The following is a 21,883-nucleotide window of genomic DNA, read 5'->3' as shown; positions in this document are numbered from 1 at the left end:
TTGTCCCATAATATTTCAAGTGTTATTTATTTTATTACTGTTTGAGATAAAGTCTCACTCTCTATCCCAGGCTAGCCTCAAATTTGTGGCAACCTCCTGACTCAGCCTCTAGAATTCTGGGATTACATGAGGAGCAACCATGTCCAGAAATCTCAGCCTTTTAAGGGGATAAATTAATGCATTTATATTTTAAGCATTCAGTAGAAAAGATACTTGCCATTTTGCTCATTATTTTCTTTCTGTATTACTATCTTTCTCTGTGCTTTCAATTTTTTTATTTTGTAATATTTTGTCCATGAAGGAGACAATTTAGAATAGTACTTTTCCCATGTTAATAGTTTTGGTAAGATCTCTCCCATTGTTTCTTTCTACTTCCAAATCTAATTTGTTTTTTTTTTTTTTTTTTTGGTTTTTCGAGACAGGGTTTCTCTGTGTAGCTTTGCGCCTTTCCTGGAGCTCACTTGGTAGCCCAGGCTGGCCTCGAACTCACAGAGATCCGCCTGCCTCTGCCTCCCGAGTGCTGGGATTAAAGGCGTGCGCCACCAACGCCCGGCTCTAATTTGTTTTAAAGCAGTTATAGACAATAAATGCCTGTGATGATCACTTTTCTGACTCTTTTAAATAGTGCAAGAAACACTTCAAGAGAACACAGCTAAAAAGTGTTGGATTAACTATTGAATTTTTCTTAGATTTGCCTTCTAGTTTCACAGAATTGAACTAGATGAGGTCTCAGAATCAATGCGGCTTCTTGTTTTAATCAGATCTCCACTGCAGATACTGGTTTCCTAGTCTTAAAGATCCCCACAGCTGGTGAATTCCCAAACTCCTTCAACAGCCAATGCTACCCTCCATTCCTCGGAGTGAATCCTTTTCAGTTTATTCTTAGCTGGGCTAGGTGGTGCGCCACTACAGCCCCGGCTATTCAGGAGAGGTGAGGGAGGATCGCTGGAGGCTAGGAGTTCAAGGCCAGCTTGGACAACACAGTGAGAGCTTGTTTGAAAAAAAAAAGTCAAAACAGCCTGAGTTTCTTTTGAATGGGAAGGTTATTTGTTTCTCCTTTTGTCCTCTTCTTATTTTGTTGGTATCTTTAGAGTCTTTTGTTCTTAAAATTGTGAAGCAACAAATATTCTTACCTTCTGGTTTGGCTGCTGTGGGAGTGTAAAGATAGACTTCCAGTAGGTCCATGCAAAGAACACAAAAATGGCATGATAGAGTATGAGGTAGATAACTGAAATTAAAAAAAAATTAAACTTTTAATCCATTTTTCAGAGTTCAAAAGAACAAAATTAAGTGACAAGTGTCTAGCTTTTTCTCCTATTACTATGTACTCTCTAGTATTACTATGAAATGTTGATTGCTACTATTTTCCCATGCAGAACACCACATTTTCAACCAGAGACTTTCTGGAAATCATATCCTTTTAAAGCTGTCATGTGATTCTTCAAGTAAAGAGAGGAACTGCCCTTTATGACAATATATGAGGAACTATTTTAGTCAGTTGCCATTATCTCTGTCACCATGGGTGTTAAATGCTAGGATACAATTTGCACTTCATTAGAGTTTACAACATGTTTTTTTCAAAAGAATTAATTAAGCCTCTGCCTCTCTCTCTCTCTCTCTCTCTCTCTCTCTCTCTCTCTCTCTCTCTCTCTGTATGTGTGCGCACTATAACACACATGTGGCATTCAGAGGATAACTTGTGAGAGTCAGTCCTCTCCTCCTACCACATGGATTCCAGGATAGAACGCAAGTCATCAGGCTTGGCTGCAAAGCACCTTTACCTAGTGAGCCATCTGGCCAGCCCAAAACATATTTTTATGTACGTCACCTCATTTTATTTTCTCAGTAACTTTGTTGAGAAAGATAATGGCATAAGGCAGGTAATTATCTGTCAAAGATAGATAGTTCATTAATCAAGGTCACACAGTCTGTAATGTAGTCCAGCATTAAATATAGGACTTCTGACTCTAAATCCAAAGTTCTTTTCAGTAGCTCCATTGACTACACCGTTTGGAAGCATGAGCTGTACCTCTGAGACAGATGTACACATGACTCTCCCCTGCCTGTCTTCTCATGCTTTTGCCTTGTCTACAGCTCAGGGTTGGTATTCTCCACAGAGCTGGTTACAAGATGAAAGTCCCTTTAGTGCTTCATTGCAAGTCCTTGAACGGCATGGTCTTATTTCAATCCATTAAAAAGACTCAAGAGAATGATGTAATTCAAGACCAAGTTAACAAGGTTCAGCCTCACATACATCTACTCTTTCAGTCCTGGCCCCTTAATACAAGACATTTTAGGTCTGAGATTATAAAATCTCATTTTAAAATTCAAGAAACACAGAGTAAAAGACAAATGTGTACTCCACACGTACATCACACTTCTTAACTGTTCATGTCAAGGATGTGAATCATTCTACATTTTCTCACATTTAAATGTTTATATAAATACATGCACACAATAAACATAACATCTCTATAACTTCTAGAATTTTAACCATCTTTCTTGTGAAAAGCTAAATATTCATGTGGTTCAAAATTTGAGGTAAAGCATATAGTGAAATCTTTGTCTTTTTCAGTTACATTCTCTGTAAACAACCAAAGTTATAAGCCATGACTTCAGATTGTATGTTTCTAAAATAACCCAGTGTACTTTGCCACATACAGAGAAGTAGTCTGTACACAGTGTTTTGTAACATATTTCTTTATTGCTTACTTTATTTGGAGATTATTTCACTTTATAAAACTTGAAAGAGTGAACTTTCTCATTTTCTTAATAAGTCTCAGTGGAGTGATCGGCCCTAAATGTGACAGATACATCATATACCCCTTCCTGTCAAGGCTAAGGGACTGTCATGAGGGGGGGACGTACAAAAACATTGTGCGAGCAAGAGGTTGGGGGGGACTTCTACAAAACACTGTTTTCTGAACACAACAGGGCTGTTTAATGAGAACTCACAGAGGCTGTGGCTGCATAAGACATGCATAAGATTAAGCCATCCAAAATGCCAGCATGTACTGGGAAGAGGTCCAATAGGCCCCACCCCCTAGCTGAGGGGCTACTGACAGTTGGTGGCTGCTGAGAGAGCAGAAGTCAGTTTTCTTCAGTGATATGGTCCCTGGTGGACCTGTTCATGTTCCAATTGGTGGCCCTATACCCATGAGCACACAGGTAAAGAGTACATGAAGAGGGAAGAAAAAATTGGAGGAGAGGGAGGAGGAGGCAGATTTTATCAAAACACATTGTATACATTATAAAATTCTCAAATAAAAAGTTGAATGGGATTCTGTTGCAAAGATATAATCTATTGAACCAGACTGTGTTTGTTATAAATTTGAATTTTGCTTTCTCTTGCTAATACAAATAGTGATTCCATTAATATTTTATATATATGTTATCAGCACATAACATAAATACATAAGGAACATCTGTAGAATCAATTGGGTGGTGGTGGCGCACACCTTTAATCCAAGTACTTGGGAGGCAGAGCCAGGTGGATCTCTGAGTTTGAGGCTAGCCTAGTCTACAGAGTGAGTTGCAGGGCAGCCAGGGAGACAGAGAAACCCTGTCTCAAACAAAAACAAAAACAAAACAAAAAATCTGTAGAATCAATTTCCTCAATTGGAATTGTCAGGTCAAAAGGTATGCCTTTTTCTGATTGTTTCTTTTATTTCTGATATTATAATTAATTTCCCCTTTCCCCTTTCTCCCGCCAAACCATATGCCCTTCCTTGCTCTCTTTCAAATTCATGGCCCCCTTTTCATTAATTGTTGTTAATTCCTGACTATAACTGTTCAGTGTGTAGAATGTCACTTGTATGCATGCTCTCAGGGCTGACCATCTGGTACTGGGTGACCAACTGGTGTGCTCTTCCATGGAGAAGACCACTTCTCCTGCTCTCAGTATCCCTTAGTTGCCTGCAGTTCTTCGTGTAGGCTTGAGGCCTCCTGGGCTTTCCCCTGTCCACTTTGGCATGTCAGTCGTTGTCCTTGTTCAGCTCATTTTTAAAGAGTCATGTTACTGAGGCATTATGGGTATAGCTTCTGTGATATTACCAGGAGACACAATCTCATATTAACCTCCCTGGTCCTCTGGCTCTTACAACCTTTCTGCCCCTTCATCTGCAATGTTCCCCGAGCCTTAGGTACAGGAGCTGTTTTGTACATCTTCAAACTGGGATCCACAGATAATTGTCAAATTTCCATTAATAAAACTTACAACTGTATTTACATTCTTGTTTGTTTGTTTGGTTGGTTTTTTTCAAGACAGGGTTTCTCTGTGTAGCTTTGCGCCTTCCTGGATCTCGCTTTGTAGACCAGGCTGGCCTCGAACTCACAAAGATCCGCCTGGCTCTGCCTCCTGAGTGCTGGGATTAAAGGCATGCACCACCACCGCCCGGCTTATTTACATTCTTATCACTAATAAATGAGAGTGTTTCTCTCTTCACAGTACAGCTTTTGTAAAGAATTCTCATAATTTTTTTTATCTTTCTCAAGACTTTAAAATATTCTCCTTAATATGTTATTCTTTGCCATTATGATTTTGTTCCTATCTTAGGGAGAAGGGATGCATTCATTCAAGTTAATTCAGAATGGAATGGGAGTATGGATTCTGGTTTTAAAGGCATCAGAATAAGATAATTTTATGTTTACATTGTCACCATGCATTTCAATGGTAATGCGATTCAATCAGTTTGGTTACATGAATGGATGCAAGTATCCTAAGGGTATTCATCATATCTTTTATTCCAAATGATTGAGATGGAAAATGTGGTACTTTAACTTGGCCCAAGTTCTATCACACATTAATACTTGGCTGAGCTGTGGAATTGCAAACAGCTGCATCTCATTCCTCTATCCAATGATTTATATGGTGTGGATTTGTTTTGATAGATATAAAATGGGAGATCATGAGGCTAAATATCAAAGTCACGGTTATTCAGTAGATTGATAAAGTAGGCCATATTCTATAGATTTGGCAACAGTTTCACAATTTGGAGGAGACTAGAGCAACCGTCCAGCTCAGCCTTCTCAATCTGATATAACTGAAGTCCAGAGAAGCTAAGTGATTACCCATGGAGGGTGTGAAAGCAATGGAATCAGAATCAGGGTGGACTTGTTTCCAGTCCTGAGCTCCTTTCCTTAGGGCAGCAAACAGCAAACTGCAGTGTGCAGGGTCGTTGAGATGGCTCAGTGGGTAAAGGCATCTATCAAGGCTAATGTCTTGAACTGGATCCCTAGGACCCAGGTAGTAGAAGGGAACCAACTCCTACAGGCTATCTCCTAATATCCACATTCTCAGTGTGGCACATGTGTGTGAACACACACACACAACATTTTAAAAAATTGAACAAAAATGCACTGTATATCCTTTCCTAAAGACTGAATCAGTATCTGACTTTTAGAGCCCAAGGATTTAGCAACCCACCCTCAGGTCATTCTGAAGAACAGGAGAACAGTGCCTTTAGGCCGTCTGGTTGTCCAGCTTACCATTTCAAGGAGGAAGATTGTTCCAACATTGCTGGCAGACAAGAACTTTACCTCTGCCAGTGCTTTGAGGTGACTCTTCTTGAAATGCAGAGAGAACTCATGAGTTTCATGTTTGTGCATTCCTCTGTATAGACAATGCCCCCAAGCTTTGCTCTCAAATATGTGGCAGTCTAGTTCTTCCTGCATTAAAAACATGCAGCATATTTCTCCCCTGTGCCCCTCTCTCCTTGGATATTTCCTTGAGACAAGTTCTCACACTGTAGTTCAAGCTGGCCTGAAACTCACTATGTAGCCAAGAGTGGCCTTGGCAATGTTCCCGTCTCACAAGTGTTGGAATTACAGACACAAGTCACCACACCTGGTAGGCATACTTCTGTATAATTAATTTTTGTGTCTAGAATAACCATCCTTGTAAACCACAGGGACACTGAATCTTTTTTAAAATATGATGCTCCAGTGAGGTTTCAAATCACTGGAGAAATCAAATAGCTTATGAACTGTAACCCTGAGCTGTCACTACTCACTGACATTGAAATGAAATGGATTTTTTTTTTTTAATCTTCAGAAAACAGGCACAGTGGAGCTCTTCGCTTATCTGGCAGTGATTAGTTGTGGAGCATCAGAAGCTACTGGAGTTAGGGTACCAACATGAAAACCCCAAGTCTTCCAAGTGCCTTTTTTTCTTTCCTTTCACCAGATGCAGAGGTTTGCAAGATGACCAGAACATGGCCATATGCTGACGAAAAAAATTCCTCTAAGCAGGCAGTTGTTCTGCGTTTCATCACTGTGTTGTAATGTGGGAAGCCCATTATGGAATAGCTTCTGAAATGAGAATGACTACTTACGTACTTTCCCTAAAATAATGCCTCAAAAACACCTTGATAAAAATCATGGAAGCTAAAATGACATGCTGGAAGGAGCTTTAAAAAGTTGTTATTAGCAACATCTTTGGGCGGTAGGCCGCCTTTGCTGTTTTGCTCTTAGGAGGTAGTGGGAAATAGGGGGGGGGGAGACTTTCACATACATTCCTGTAGGCTTAGAAATGGATGTCACAGACTGTTGTGAGTGCAGCAAGAGGAGCAGCAAAGTGAGAAGGTAAAGCAGCTTCCTTCCCTACACGTTCTCAGACACACAAATGCCAAGGCTGTTACTGTGGCAACTATCTAACATACCTTTTCTTTTTTCTTCTTTAAAAGCTATTGTTAGAGGCTCTTCAGTTTAAAAAGAGATTATTTTCTGTAACATCTTTCATACCAGTTGATGACTAAAAGCATTTGTGTTGGTAGTGAGGGAAAATTGGGAGAGCGGAGTATCTTGCAATTATGCACTGTAATTCAAAATAGGAACAGCAGTTGTAGATCTAGCCATTGAGAGTCCTTATTAAAATCTCCATTTTGGCTCGGGAGAGAAGTCCTCAAATTATGATGAGGGGGAAATTTGCCAGCTAGGCAGTTCCAGCTCCTTTGAGCGGAGCACTTAACGATGAGGTGCTGCTCCTGACATTGCCTCACTTCACTTGAACTGCTGTGGGAACTCCAGCAGAGCCGGAGCTTGTGTGGCAGAGAGCTGAAGGAGCAGCGAGAATGAGAAAGAGGCCCAGAGTTTTTTGTCCAAGGTTCTGAGAACAGCTGATGAAAATTGAAGAATTACTCTCGTTATTTCCATGATTTATCTAACCCTAGCATTTGAATTTATCAGTTGGTTCCAGGGTTTAGCTAATTAACCCCTAGGAGTTTCTCTGATAGCGGTATACCATTCTGGTGACATGTGGCATTATATTTTGAAAAGCATAGTTTCTTTTTTATTAATGTCAACTTCAAAAGTTAGGCTTTCATCCAAAGTATACTAATTACCCACTAGGCATCTACTGCTCATCAATTTATACAAACCTTTTATAAAGCTGGTTATGTTACCAACTCTTTTTAAAGTTTTTAAAAAGATTTAATTTATGCTTATAAATTAATTCATTTTATGTGTATGTTCGCCACATGTGTGCTGTGCCTGAGGAGGCCAGAAGGAAACATCTCATCTCCAGGAACTGCACTTACAGTGGGTGGTGGGTATCGAACCTGGGTCTTCCACATAAACAGCAAGTGATCTTAAACACTGAACAATCTCTCCGGCCCCCACCTATGTTACCAGTTCTTGAGGATTATATTGTAAATTTACCAGCCATTATGCAAAAATGGAGCTTTGTTTTAGTTGGCATGAACTAGATCACTCTTTCTCTTTGCACTGTACATATACTAGGTAAGTATTTAACCACTGAACTACACCAATATCCTGAATCTTAGCATTTTCAAGTTCCAAAGAGCTTTCTAGTCCCTATGCATTAGGAGTTGGTACATAATGCCAAAAGAATAAAATACATACGTTTATGGATGAGAATTACAGTATTAATCTTTGTCAACATATTTGAATTTGGAATCACCTAGGAGACACACTGTTGGGTGTGTCTGTAAGGCTGTTTCCAGAGAGCTTTAACTGAAGAAAGAAAATCTATTCTGTATGTGGGAGGTACCATATTGTGGACTGACTGAATAAAAAATGAAAAATAAGTCAATTGAGGCCCAGTATTTATGTCTCTGTTTCTTGATTGTCAATGCAATGTAACTAGCTGCCTCATACATCCACCAATATGCTCCCCCCAAATGATGGATTGTAACCACTCGAATTATGGGCTGAAATAAATCCTTCCTTCTTTTATTTGCCTTTGTGAGATAATTGTGTCAGATTGAAACTAACTAATCTATACCCCTTTTCAGTTTTTTTTCTGTGTTAAAGAGGTCTGGCACTGAGGTGTCAGGTAAATCATAATGGATTTGGAATCAGACGATTCATTTGTACTCTGGCTTTGCCATTTAATGTGGTGATATTTTATTTGAGCTCTAACAAATAAAGCTTGCCTTGGGATCAGAGGATAAAGTCAGCCACTATATTAAACACAGAAGTCAGGCAATGGTATCACACGCCTTTAATCCTAGCATTCGGGAGGCAGAGATTCATCTGGATCTCTATGAGTTCAAGGCCACATTGGGAACAGAGCCAGGTGTGGTGGCACATGCCTTTAATTCCAGCACTAGTAGAGGTCTGGAGGTCTGGACAGACAGACAGGAAGTGATAGAGCTGGGCAGAGACAGGAAATGAGATGGCAGAGCACAGAAAGGTATATAAGGTGGGAGTATACAGGAAGTAGCTCTCTTGGGCTGAGGATTTCCTAGCGGTAAGAACTTGTGGCTGGATGGTTCTATTCGTCTGATCTCTCAGCTTTCACCCCAATATCTGGCTCCAGGCCTTTTATTAATAAGACCTTTTAAGAATCATGTTACAATTTAATAACAGTGTATCCTTGGGGTAGGGATGATCCTCTATAGCAAAGCCCTTGCCTGGCTTGTTTGAGGCCCTGAGTTTCTCTCCCAGAAGCAAAACAAAAATCAAACAAAAGGGCACTGGGGAGACGGCTCAGGGGGTAAACGTGCTGCTTGACAATGAGTTCCTAGGCAGTTGCCCAAGCACAAGTGCTTATAATCCCAGCATGCCTACAGTACGGATATCCAGCAGTTCATGGGCCAGCTAGTCTGTTTCTTTTTAAAGATTTATTTTACTTTACATGTATGTGTGTGCTCAAGTATATGTATGTAGGTATATCACATACATTCAGATGCCCCCAGAGGCCAGAAGAGATCATCTAGAACTGGAGTTACTGTGAGCAACAAAATGTGGGTTCTGGGAACCAAACCTGAGCCCTCTGTAATAGCAGCAAGTGCTCTTTATCACTGGGGAATCTCTCCATCCCACTAGCTAAAGCATGCTTAATGCAGCATAAGAGACCCTGTCTCAACAAGGTGGAAAGGTGAGGACCAACAGTTGAGATTTGTCCTCTGATATCAACATGTGTGCTGTGGTACGAATGTGCCCACAGCCACATACATATATACCCATAAGATACATATACCACAAAACAAAGCATTCCCTCTAAATTATGTATCCTTGAGAAGCTAGTTAGCTTCTTAATATGTACATACAAATACACATGTATGCAATATGTACAAAATATGTTTAAATGTATCAATAAACAACATTTAAAATACACACAAAAATGCTTGTCTCACAAAGTTTTTATGAGTACTAATTTTTTAAAATGCCTGGGTACATCTGACATATTTGAATAACTTATTAAACAATTTATTCTCCTTTTTTCTTAACTCTTGGTGGTTTATTTTCTAAGAAATGGTAATAAAAATTACACAAGACTTTAGGGGCAGAGACACCATGGGTTTGTTAAAAATGAAGAAAATGGTTTGTTTCTAGTTCTCTACTTGATGTCTAGCCAATATCTCATTGATTCATTCATGTTGGGTATACAGAAGTGAACGGGGCTAATCTTTTGGTTAACAGTACTTGGCTTCCCTCATAGCTCAAAAGAGATAACTGGGATATCGTTAGTCTGTATGTACAAATTGAGTTAAAGGACCCTGGTGATTCCACACTGGTAGGAATGTTCACAGCAGACTTTAAAGGGAAGCAGATTACCTGTTGTCTACATTGTGGCTGGGGATTTATGAATCGATTCTCTCTGGCTGGGGAAGTGACAGGAACACTACCAATCAGAGGCTGGCTCCCTTCGAATATATTACATTAGGTTGATTCAACCTATAAATCTATCTCAGTAACATGATGCTGACTTGATTTTAATATCATAAAATTTCAAAGTTTTAAGGCATCTGGGATGTTATTTGGCATAACAGTCTAGAAGACACGCACACCTGCTTTACAACACCCTTAATAACCAGTTGTCTAGCTTTTGTTTGAATATTGGAAGTAATATGGAATCAATCAACTCCTAGGGGGTCAGTGCACCTTATTGCTGGAATATTCTGTCAGACATTTTTATACAGAAAAATGTTTCCTGGCAACACCCTCCTATTGATCTTAATTTTGCAGCATTGAAAGGAAAACAGATTTGTTTAAAAACTGAGGCCTGTACCCAGACATTTAAAGATGTTTCACAACTCAATGAAATGGGCCAAAGAGTTAACCAGATACTTCCCCAAAGAAGAGTTAGATGGCAATGAGACGTGAAAGATGCTTAGCATCTGCAGTCATTACAGAGCTACAAGCTAAAGTCACAAGGAGACATCGCTTCATACGCAGTAGAATGATAAAAATAAACAAAGCTGCAAATGAGTAACAGTGACAGCAAGGATTTAGAGCAACCAACATTGTCATATACACTGGTAGGGAAGCAAAGAGGGCAGCAACATGGATGTAAACACTTGGACAGCTCTTTATCCAGTTAACCATGATACACGAGCCCCAAATCCTACTCCTTAGTATTTACCAAGAAAAATAAAGACATATTTCCACAAAGGCACATATATTTCCTTCACTTTAAAAAATGATTCTGGAAATTTTAGCACATAGCAGCCAAGCACTCTACCACTGAGCTATGTCCTCAGCCCTATACATGTATATTTTGCTCAGCTTCATTCAAAGTAGCTCAGAAATGGAAAGAATCCAAATGCACCTAAACTAGTGAGTGGAAGGCCAAATTGTAGTACAACTGCAATGTGCACCACTAACTGACAATTAGAAGCAACTATTCATGTGTGCAGTGACATGGAGGAATCCTAAAACTGTATACTACTATGAAGCCACATATAAAAGGTTATACTCTGAGCCGGGCGGTGGTGGCGCACTCCTTTAATCCCAGCACTCGGGAGGCAGAGGCAGGCAGATCTCTGTGAGTTCAAGGCCAGCCTGGTCTCCAAAGCGAGTTCCTGGAAAGGCACAAAGCAACACAGAGAAACCCTGTCTCGAAAAAACAAAAAACAAAAAAACAAAAAAAACAAAAAAAAGGTTATACTCTATATGATTCAATTTATATGACATTATGAAAAAATAAAACTATAAGGGACAAAAATTAAAATCAGTGGTGCAGAGGTATGGATGAGAGAACTGTTTGCTAATGGGGCAGATGGAATAATTTGAGATAATGTTAATATTTTATATTTTTAATTGTGGTGGTGTTTACATCATTATCCATATTTGTCAAAGGTCATTAACCTGAATACTTAAAATCGCTTTCTCCCAGTTTTCATAAATTGTGTCTCAATAAGTCTGACAAAACCAGAAAGCAAAGAGATGCAAAAATGAGGCTTTTTCTTGAATTTTTTAACCATAGATTTTCTGACATTTAGCAAAATAAAGAACAACTCTAATTTCCCAGACTAATATTTTTATTTTTTCTCAATAGCTATATTCAAATATATTTGGGCACTCTAGACTGAAGAATTGCAAGCAGTGTTGATGGGTACACAAGCCAGGGTGGGAACCATTGGGTTTACTGTGGCAACTTCTTTCTCTCTCTCTCTCTCTCTCTCTCTCTCTCTCTCTCTCTCTCTCTCTCTCTCTCTCTCTCTCTCTCATTTTGATGAGATGGTTTCTTTTTTTCTTCTCTTCTTTTCTTTTTTTTTCTTGAGACAGAATCTCTATATACAGCCCTGATTGACCTGAAACTCACTATGCAAAACAGGCTGGCCTTGAACTCACAGAAATCTGACTCTGTCTCCTGAGTACTGGGATTAAAGGTATGCACCATCATGCCCAGCCACATTCACGATCTTGAATCAATATACACCTTCATCAGAAAGCAATCTCATGAAAATGGAGATAATTACAGGGGCATGTTCAGAAGGTATGAGCATATAATAGTTCCAGACTAAGAGGAGAAGAGCCAAAGCATAAGGAAATCATAGCTTTAGAAATTAGGTACATTTAGATGTCTCTAATCAAGAAACATGTCCAAATGTCAAGGGCCAAAATTACCTTGAAATATATGTAAGGGCCAATGTGATGGCTCAGCTGGGTGCTGTGGGAAGTGAATAAGTAGGTGATGGAGTGATGGAAGAGAAAGAAGTGAGCAAATAGGTGGCGGAGAAATGGAAGGCAGGTGGTTTGTGTGCTATGAAGTGAGGCAGAACTGGAGAACAGTGGTCGCTGTTCTTGCTTCTTGGAGAAAGGTGAATTGCACTGCCCAGAATAGAGCCAGTAACAAACACAAGTGCTAGTGGGCCTGTGCCTTCTTCCTTTGAGAAAACCGAACACTATCCGACTCACTGTGACTCCCGGAGCTGCATCCTTGCCCAGGAGGAAGAGTAGTGCCTGCAGGATGGAGACCCACAACCGACTGGACATGTCCTGCTGTGTTTACTTCTCAGCAGTAGCCTATCTGCTAATCTCTCCAGTTGGTTGTGATGATGGTTCAACCTTGAGATTGGATAACTCTATGTTGAACTGCAGTTTTAATATGCTGTGTCTAACTTTGCCCAGAGATTTATTTTCTTTGGAAGCTCTAGGTTGGACAAACACTCGAAGACTCCCAGGGGCCTGCCTGCCAACACAGAGTGGGCAGGAAGAAAACACCCAGAGATTCTGCTTGCAGCATGAGCTATTATGATGTCCAAGTATGGGGTGGAGAGATGGGAAAGAAAGAGAAATGGAATAGCTTGAGCACTATGAAGAGAGATGGATCTGGAGACACAAGGTGGAAAGGAACAGCCTGATGTGAGTAGCCTGTGGAGCCACCTGAGGCGATGGTGAAGTCCCAGTCCATGTTGCCTCTGAGGGCCACGTCTGAGTCTGTGGGCATACAGCAGCAAGAGTCTGTGTCAATGTCCGTGGCCCATGTCATCACTTAAGGTCATGTGGATGTCTCTGATCTGGACTGCCTCCTGGGACCATGTTGATATCCAAGGGCTGCACAGAGTTGGTCCCACCCCTCACTGGCTGCAGCACTCTGGAGAGCTGCCCCTGCACCTTGACTGGGCAGCACAGTAGAGCTGACCCTGTTGAGGGCACAGGTAAGCCAGCCCCAAGGCTGTGAGAGCTGGCTCCACCCCTCATTTGCCATGCAGTGGCATGGGCAAGGGAAAAATGACCTCCCTCACCCCTTTGCCCACTGTGGCAGGCATGACAGCTGGCCCTGGAGTCACGAGAGTGGGAGAGCTGGTCCTGCCCCTCACTAGCTGCAGCAGACCCTGCACCTCGACTGGGCAGTACAATAGAGCTGGCCCTGGTGGTGTGGGTGCAGGTGAACCAGCCCTGAGGGCATGAGAGCAGGAGAACTGGCCCTGTCTCTTGCTCCTTGCTGTACAGGGGGAACTAGCCCCGGCAGTGCTGGAGAGCTCACCCTGCTAGTGAGGACGGGGAGAGCTGGTGGGCTGACCAACTCAGCTACTACCCAGGCCCAGAACCAGGGCTATGAGTTGGCCCATCTAAACATCTACTCCATCTATGAACTGCTAGAGCATATGAAGGGGCTGGTCCTACAGATCCAAAGCTACAGGATCTCCATGACACAAGGCAACAACAGGATATCCAAGAGGAGCCCCAGTGAGGACCCAGTATTGATGGTGCAGTAGAAACCAGAGGCATCGAAGCAGACCAAAGACTCTTTGCAATGCACTTGCAAGTTGTGTGGACACTACAGCTTCCATGACAAGATTTTTTTTTCTTTTAAATTTTACTTTATTTAGGGAGTGGTTGCAAGGGCAGAGGGAAGATATGAAGGGATGGGGGAGATGAATGGGATCGGGGTGCATGATGTGAAATCCACAAAGAATCAATAAAAAGTTTAAAAAAAATTCTTGCATGTATTACTAGGGAGAAGAAACTGGCAAGTAAAAAACTAAGTCATAGAATAATAGGCACAGTGTTACTCAATTTAAAAAAGTCAAGACTATATACATATATACATTTATACTTCTATTTCTAAGTGTATGGAAAAAAATCTATAAGAGTACAAATCAAACTAAAGACCAGCCAGTGCTCTTAAACCACCGAGTCACTTCTACAGCTTCTTTTTGTCGTCTTAAGAAGACAATAGCAATTCTTATTGCAGTGAAATAATCTCATTTTGGCTTTATTTTCATTTTCATTTTCCCTAATAGTCACGTTGAGCTTTATAAAATGTATCCACTGACCATTTGGCTGTCTTCTTTGGGAAAATGTCTATTTAGATCTGTTTCCCATTTTCAAATTGATTTTATTTGGGGCTTTGCTTTTTTAAAAGTATTTCTTATATATTACAGCTATCAAGCATTGAGCAGATACATAGTCCGCCTTTTTTAAAAATCATGCATCATTAAGAACACTAGCTTTAGCCGGGCGGTGGTGGCGCACGCCTTTAATCCCAGCACTCGGGAGGCAGAGGCAGGCGGATCTCTGTGAGTTCGAGGCCAGCCTGGGCTACCAAGTGAGCTCCAGGAAAGGCGCAAAGCTACACAGAGAAACCCTGCCTCGAAAAACCAAAAAAAAAAAAAAAAAGAACACTAGCTTTGCAGTGGTAGCACATGCCTTTAATCCCAGCACTGGGGAGGCAGAGGCAGGTGAATCTTAATGAGTTCAAGGCCAGCCTGGACTACAGAGGGAGTTCCAGGACAGCCAGAGCTGTCACACAGAGAAGTTCTGTTTCAAAAAAAATCACTGACTGGGGACATAAGTGGCAGAGTTCTTTCCTATCATGTCCTGGGTTTAATCCTCAATGCCATAAAGAAATGCAGTTTGCTGGGTGTGGTGGTTTATAACTGAAGATCTTAACACTTGAGAGGCTGAGGCAGGAGGATTGTACATTGCAGGACAGCAGGGGCTATATACCAAGACTGTCTTGAATAAGTAGTTAAAACATTAAACAATTAAAGAAAAGATGAATAGCACAGAGATAATTGCTCAAAACCATACTGAAGATTTCCTATACAATCTGGAAAAGACCATAAAAGCTCTTACTGTAGCAGAGGGTCTTTTCTCTTAGCTCTCTATTACAATCCTGGCATATTTTTAATATATCAGCTGTAAATTAAGGTTAGCATAACTGTGAAGCTGACACAAAGCAGGTATTTCCATACTCTGGATTTTCAAGACATATGACTAAGCTCTTGTATCAGTTGTGGTTTTTTTTTTTAGGCCACAATAAAGTACTTACTACAGACTAAGTGCCTTAAACAATAGAAATTTGTTTCCTTACAATTCTGGAGACTAGCCAAGATAAGGAATCAAAGGTGTTGCTTCTGTCTCAGGCCTCTTCCTTGGCATGTACACAACCATCTTCTTCCTCTGTCTTTAATACATTTAATACAATAATTCCTCTGTCTTTCTTCTATACCCATCTGTATCCAAACTCCGTTCTATCTTGAGGACACCAATCATACTGAATTGGAGCCCACTCCAGTGATCTCATTTGAACTTAATTACTCCACATAAAGTTACATTCTGGAGTAAAGGGAGCTAGATACCACCTATCAATTTGGGGGGGGGCTCAAGTTCATAATAGCTTTAATATTTATAAAGTACATCAATTTCTGAGAAGGTAAGTAATTACAATCATTTAACTTTAAGGAAGAACCCAGAGAATTTAGAATGTAAACCATCAAAAATCTAATGAATCTGCAGAGGATGAGCTGAACTTTTGTTTACAATGATTAATGGCCTTTTGGGAAGATGAGCAACTGTGAGCACTGTATTACTCTTAATTATATTTGGACTTAATGATGGATCGTGTCTGATGCCCATGTCATTCTTAAGTTTATTTTTAGCCTCACCTCATTCCTGGTTCTTATTAAATTTCCAATTGTTAGCTTATTCCTGATCCTTATACTGGCAAGTTTTGTGTGTCAACTTGACACGAGCTGGAGTAATCAGAGAGGAAGGAGCCTCAGTTGAGGAAATGCCTCCACGGGATCTATCTTAGGACTTTTTCTCAATTAGTGATTGATGGAGAGGTGGCGGGCAGGCAATGGTGGATGGAGTCATCCCTAGGCTGCTGGTCCTGGGTTCTATAAGAAAGCAGGCTGAGCAAGCCATGAGGAGCAAGCCAGTAAGCAGCACCCCTCCATGGCCTCTGTATCAACTTCTGACTCCAGGGTCCTGCCCTGTTTGAGTTCCTGTCCTGACTTCCTTCAGCGATGAACAACAGTGCTGTGGAAATGCAAGCCAAATGAACTCTTTTCTCCCCAACTTGCTTTTGGGTCATGGTATTTATTTGAAGCAATAGAAACCTGAACTGAGACAATCCTCATTGCAGGGTCAACAAAAGGAAAATTTCTGCAATCAAGATCTTTAACATAGTATCATCTTTATAATATACTTATAAAAGCAAAATAAACATATTATTATCATATTTTAGTATAAAAGAAGATAGGGTGTTATGCCTTTAAAATTTTTTTTGGAATCCTGAATCACCAAAGTTAGATACACTAAGATAGTACACTATGATATGCACTTCAGACGACCTGGACTTTAGCCTCTATTCTTTTTTTATAAGAATCAATATGACCAAGTAAAAATATTTGATTTCTTTGGATCTCAACTGACCTTCAATATGAATACATGAACTTTGACCATTTATTTACAAGTGTAATCAGGAGAAATTATAGATCTGGAATATGTCATACTTCTTAGAAGAACCTTTCAGTTTCTTTCTAATGTTAGTACCAGCAATTATCATCATCAGATGGTAATAGTACCTACTACTACCTATATTTATCAGGTACCGGGCACTATGCTAAAATATTTGCTCAAAATATCCACAGAAGGTAAGTGTTATATCCATTTTACAAAGGAGGAAGGTGAAACTTAGCTTAATTTCCCCATGTCATACATATGGTAAGTGGCAAAGTCAACTAATTGCAGATAGGTCTGTCTTACTTATCTGTTACTGTTACAACTCTCCTAATTTCTAAAGCACTGTTAAGAGAATTTTGAAATTTGAAATTTACCAGGTACTCTATTAGTTTCCTGGGGATTTAGGAAACTAAACCTGGGTGCTTTACAAAAGAGAAATGTATTCCCTCACAGTTCTGGAGTATACCCTTGCTCAAAACTCCAGCACCAAATCCTTCCCTGCTTTTCCCTAGCTTCCTTTGGTTGCAGATAATCTTCAGTACTCATTCGAGGCACCAGGACCACCCTTCCTCCTATCCGAGGCTCTTTTCTCTATCTACATATCCAAATTTCCTTTAGAACACAAGTCTAATCTTGTATGACTTCACCTTGACATAGTTACATACATGGCCCCAAATCCTGTTACAAAGAGGGACACATCCCAATGTTTCAGGTGGCCATGAAATTTGGTGGAAGACTATTTGACCCAGTATAGGAGCCATAAAGCAGACAAAAACAGAAACCTTTTCCAGTATGTTTGACTACAGTTTCCTTAAATTTTGGAGACAATGAAAAGTCATGTGATTTGGAGATTTCATTTCCTTCTGACAGTCATGTTACTTATTTTAGTCTACTTTAAAGGTTCAATGTTGTTGGAGACAAATCACAAATGCACAGTTATTAAGAACCTCAGATAGTCATTAGCTTACTGTCTGTAGCAAGTCTGCTTTGTTGGGTGTTAACATCTCTATTGTTACTTTTTTATGTCAGGATTCCTAACAAAGCAAACTAGCTACAGATATTTATTAGCTTACAGAAAAGCCTTGCGATGTCAAAGGGCTGTTATTTTTTTATAGAAATTAAAGTTCAAAGAAGGTGAGTTACCTGATGAAGGTCACAGAGCTAGCAAACGACACAGCTAGATCTCCAACCTAAACCTTCTGTCTCCTAAATTCCACTACATCCCATTACCGACTGTAGAAGCAAAATCTAATATCATTGCTTACTGTGCGGGTAAATTTAAGGATTGTCATGAGAAAAGAACTTAAGACTCCTAGAATCAGAAGAGACAATAAAATTATACATTTTTGTATTAGCAGGATACCCAGTACAATAAGTTATTATTATTATTTGGAATAATAAGAACATTGTTATTATGCCTCTAATGGTAGAATATCACTTAAGTCCCCATCCAGCTGATCTTGAAAGTTTGTAACAGGAGATATTTATAATTATTTAGTGTTTATACAAGATGATTTCTGACTTTAAGAACCATACATAAGAATAAATGGCAACTTAAGACTTGCTCTGTTGCTGTCACAATAACAGTACATGTTTATTGAGCTTTTAGGATGTGCTCTATTCACCTTTGTTCTAACTGCTTTATGTGCAATTAAACTGTCTTCATAACATCTTCACAAATTAGGTAGTATTATTGTTTCTATTATGTATGCAAATAATAGGATGAGGGTACAATATTTTATTAGGAAAAAAAAAGAGCAGAGCTGTAAATTCAATCTGGCTCTAGAGCCCACACTTTTAAGTACTATTGTCCATTGTCTCCCATTCCTACTGCTCTGTTATCCATGTTAAATGAGCAACAGCAAAGCAGAACAGTAACACAGCAGATCCTGAATGCTGGGAGGTCAATGAATTCGAACAACGAACTCCCATAAAATGAGAATTAAAAGTGACACTATAAACTACACTCTATATACTCTGGATCTTACTGATAAAATAATGGAAAGCTAATTGTTCATGGAGACTCATGATTAGCTTACACATTTTAAATTCGAAGTGCCTCAGTGTTTTCAAAAAATTGTAGGTCAAGCTAAGATGGTGATGATCTGTTGGGAGGAACACAAGAACATATAGGAACTGTGATGGTCATATCCTGTGGGACCCTTACTCTATATCTAAAAGAGGGTGTGGGTTGGGAAGAAGGTCAGGTAGCTAGGACAATAATGGCAGAACAAGAGAGAGCTTAGGTGTCACTATGGAAGATAATGTGATTACCTACGTCCATGTCACCATGAATCTTGATAATTTCTAATTGCTATCTTATAGTTAAAAGGGCCACTGAAAATATGATTTGACCTACTTCTGAGTAAATTTCCTTTTTAAAAAAATCACCCTAAATGTTCTAATGAACCAAGCATACATTTTTGTAAAGTTGCTCAGCTTATAGACTTTTTATAATTTACTTTTTGAAAAAGAAAAGGATACATGATACATTCCTAACCAACACAGTTCACAATATACACTTACCTTTTTCTGCTGGGCTCAAAACAGTCACTGTGGAGAGAAAAGAACGAGAGAGAGAGAGAGAGAGAGAGAGAGAGAGAGAGAGAGAGAATGAATGAGAATCAGTGATATTTTAAAATGTGTTGTCTAATTAATTTTTCCACAGCATTGTATTTTGAACAAGTCAACAATGGTATTTTAGAAAGCCAGAATCATAAGATGAAGGATGGAAAGGGGGATTAAATTCCATCCTCTGATAGTTTCCTTCTCTTAAATCTTTAGTAATTAAGAATTCATAGGCAGTTGAGATGGTTCAGTGGTTAAAGGTGCTTGCTGCCAAGCCTGAAAACCTGAGTTTGCTCCCCAGGCCCCCTATCCGGGAAGGAGAGAACTGACTCCCATGCATGCCATGGCATTCATGAGCACAAATCCTTCACACAATAATGTAATATTCTTTTAAACATCATTCATTTAACAAATATAGAAATAACCTTTAAAAGACCCAACAAGTCAAATAATATGAGATAAATAACATGCTGTTATAAACTTAAAAGCTGATAAATTGGGAAGTTATTACAGATGTCCCTCAAGTTATGATGAAGTTATATCCCAACTAAGCCACTGTTGAAAAGATCTTTAAACTGAAAGTGCTGTACTGGGGACCTGGGTCAACTGGTAAAATGTGTGCCCCAGCACCACATAAAACTGGGAATGGTGCTGCTTGCTGCAATCTCAGAACCTAGGAGGTGGGAGCAGGAGGGGTTGATGTTAAAGATCATCCACAGCTACATAGTGAGTTTAAGGGCAGTGTGAAAAGGAAAAAGGGAAAGAAAATTATTCTAAGACATCTAACTTATTGAATCTCATAGCTTAGCCTGCCTGACTTACTGCGCTGGATAGTTTTATGTCAACTTGATAAAAGCTAGAGTCATTTGGGAAGGACTCTCAGTTGAGAAAATACCTACATAGGATAGGGCAGTAGACAAGCCTGTAGGTCATTTTCTTAATTAGTGATTGATGGGGGAGGACCCAGGTCATTGTGGGTGGTGCCATCCCTGGGCTGATAATCCTACCACTGGGCTGGTGTTCCTGGGTGCTATAAGAAAACAGACTGAGAAAATTATGAGGAGCACTCCAGTATGCAGCTCCCCTCCATGGTCTCTGCATCAGCTCCTGCCTCCAGGTTCCTGTTCTAACTTTCATCAGTGATGCACGACAAGTTATAAAATAAAACGAATCCTTTCATTCATAAGTTGATTTTGGTCATGGTACTTTATCACAGCAATGGAAACCATAAATAAGACACCTATTTTATTCATCCTTAGAATACTTAGGTTAACCTACCATTGAGCAAAAGTCACCTAATAAAAAGCCTGTTTATAATAAAATGTCGACTAGCTTATGATTCATTGAATACTGAACTGAAAGCAGCAGAGTTGGGATTAGTTCTAGTCTCCAGAGATTTTCCTACATACTGTATCTAACTCGTCCAATCATCCTTTGCAGGTTTACCATGAGTTATGTATCACTCCTGTTTAAAACATCATCACACAAATGGGACCTATCTGTCTGCATCATCACCATCTGTGTGTGCTTGATGCTAAGAGAAGAACTCCAGTTTTAAGGGGTTTTTTCTTTTTTTCTTTTTCAAGACAGGGTTTCTCTGTGTAGTTTTGGTGCCTGTCCTGGATCTTGCTCTGTAGACCAGGCTGGCCTCGAACTCACAGAGATCCGCCTGGCTCTGCCTCCCAAGTGCTGGAATTAAAGGCGTGCGCCACTGCCACCCGGCGAACTCCAGTTTTAAATCTATTTATCTATCTATCTATCTATCTATCTATCTATCTATCTATCTATCTATCTATTTTTGGTCAGAACAGTTAAGAGTGAGAGGAAATGGGGTCAAAACAGTGAGTGAAAATATATTTTAGGTGCTATTTCTTCAGTCCCTTCATTAATCATACTTTTTCCTGTGGTGATACATTGTGTACCCGAATAAAGCTTGCCTGAGGATCAGAGGACAGAGCCAGCCACTAGATTAGTCATAGAGGCCAGACAGTGGTGGCACACACCTTTAATCCTATCACTTGGGAGGCAGAGATCTGTCTGGGTCTCTGTAAGTTCAAGGCTACACAGGAAACAGCCAGGCAGTGGTGGCACACACCTTTAATCCCAGTACTGGGAAGCACACACGCCTTTAATCCCAGGAAGTGACAGCAGGGTGGAGAAAGGTATAAGGGGTGAGGAAACAGGAACTAAAGCAGTCAGATGAGACCCTTTCAGGTGAGGACTCACAGGCTTTCAGTCTGAGGATTTGTGGAAACAGGATCAGTTGAGGAGTTGGTGAGGTGAGGTTGGCTGTGGCTTACTCTGCTTCTCATCTTTCAGCTTTCACCCCAATATCTGGCTCTAAGTTTTTTATTAAAAGACCATCCAAAATTTGAACAACACTTTCCTTCCCTTTACACAGGGGTGTGTGTGTGTGTGTGTGTGTGTG

At 40.0% G+C, this 21,883-nt stretch overlaps 1 protein-coding gene across 1 annotated transcript in view; it reads right to left on the bottom strand.

Annotated features, from left to right (window-relative positions):
• Zdhhc15 (zDHHC palmitoyltransferase 15) overlaps positions 1–21,883 on the bottom strand; it is a 95,831-nt gene that overhangs the window by 56,752 nt on the left and 17,196 nt on the right. The window contains exons 2-3 of the mRNA XM_006991564.2: positions 19,414–19,440; positions 1,134–1,228 (exon numbers count right to left, since the gene is read on the bottom strand). Coding sequence (XP_006991626.1) covers positions 1,134–1,228; positions 19,414–19,440 — 122 coding nt within the window. The remainder of the gene's footprint in view (positions 1–1,133; positions 1,229–19,413; positions 19,441–21,883) is intronic.

The sequence above is a fragment of the Peromyscus maniculatus genome, chromosome X (assembly GCF_049852395.1).
Source record: "Peromyscus maniculatus bairdii isolate BWxNUB_F1_BW_parent chromosome X, HU_Pman_BW_mat_3.1, whole genome shotgun sequence".
Lineage (NCBI taxonomy): Eukaryota > Metazoa > Chordata > Mammalia > Rodentia > Cricetidae > Peromyscus > Peromyscus maniculatus.
This window is presented reverse-complemented; position numbering and strand designations above follow the sequence as displayed.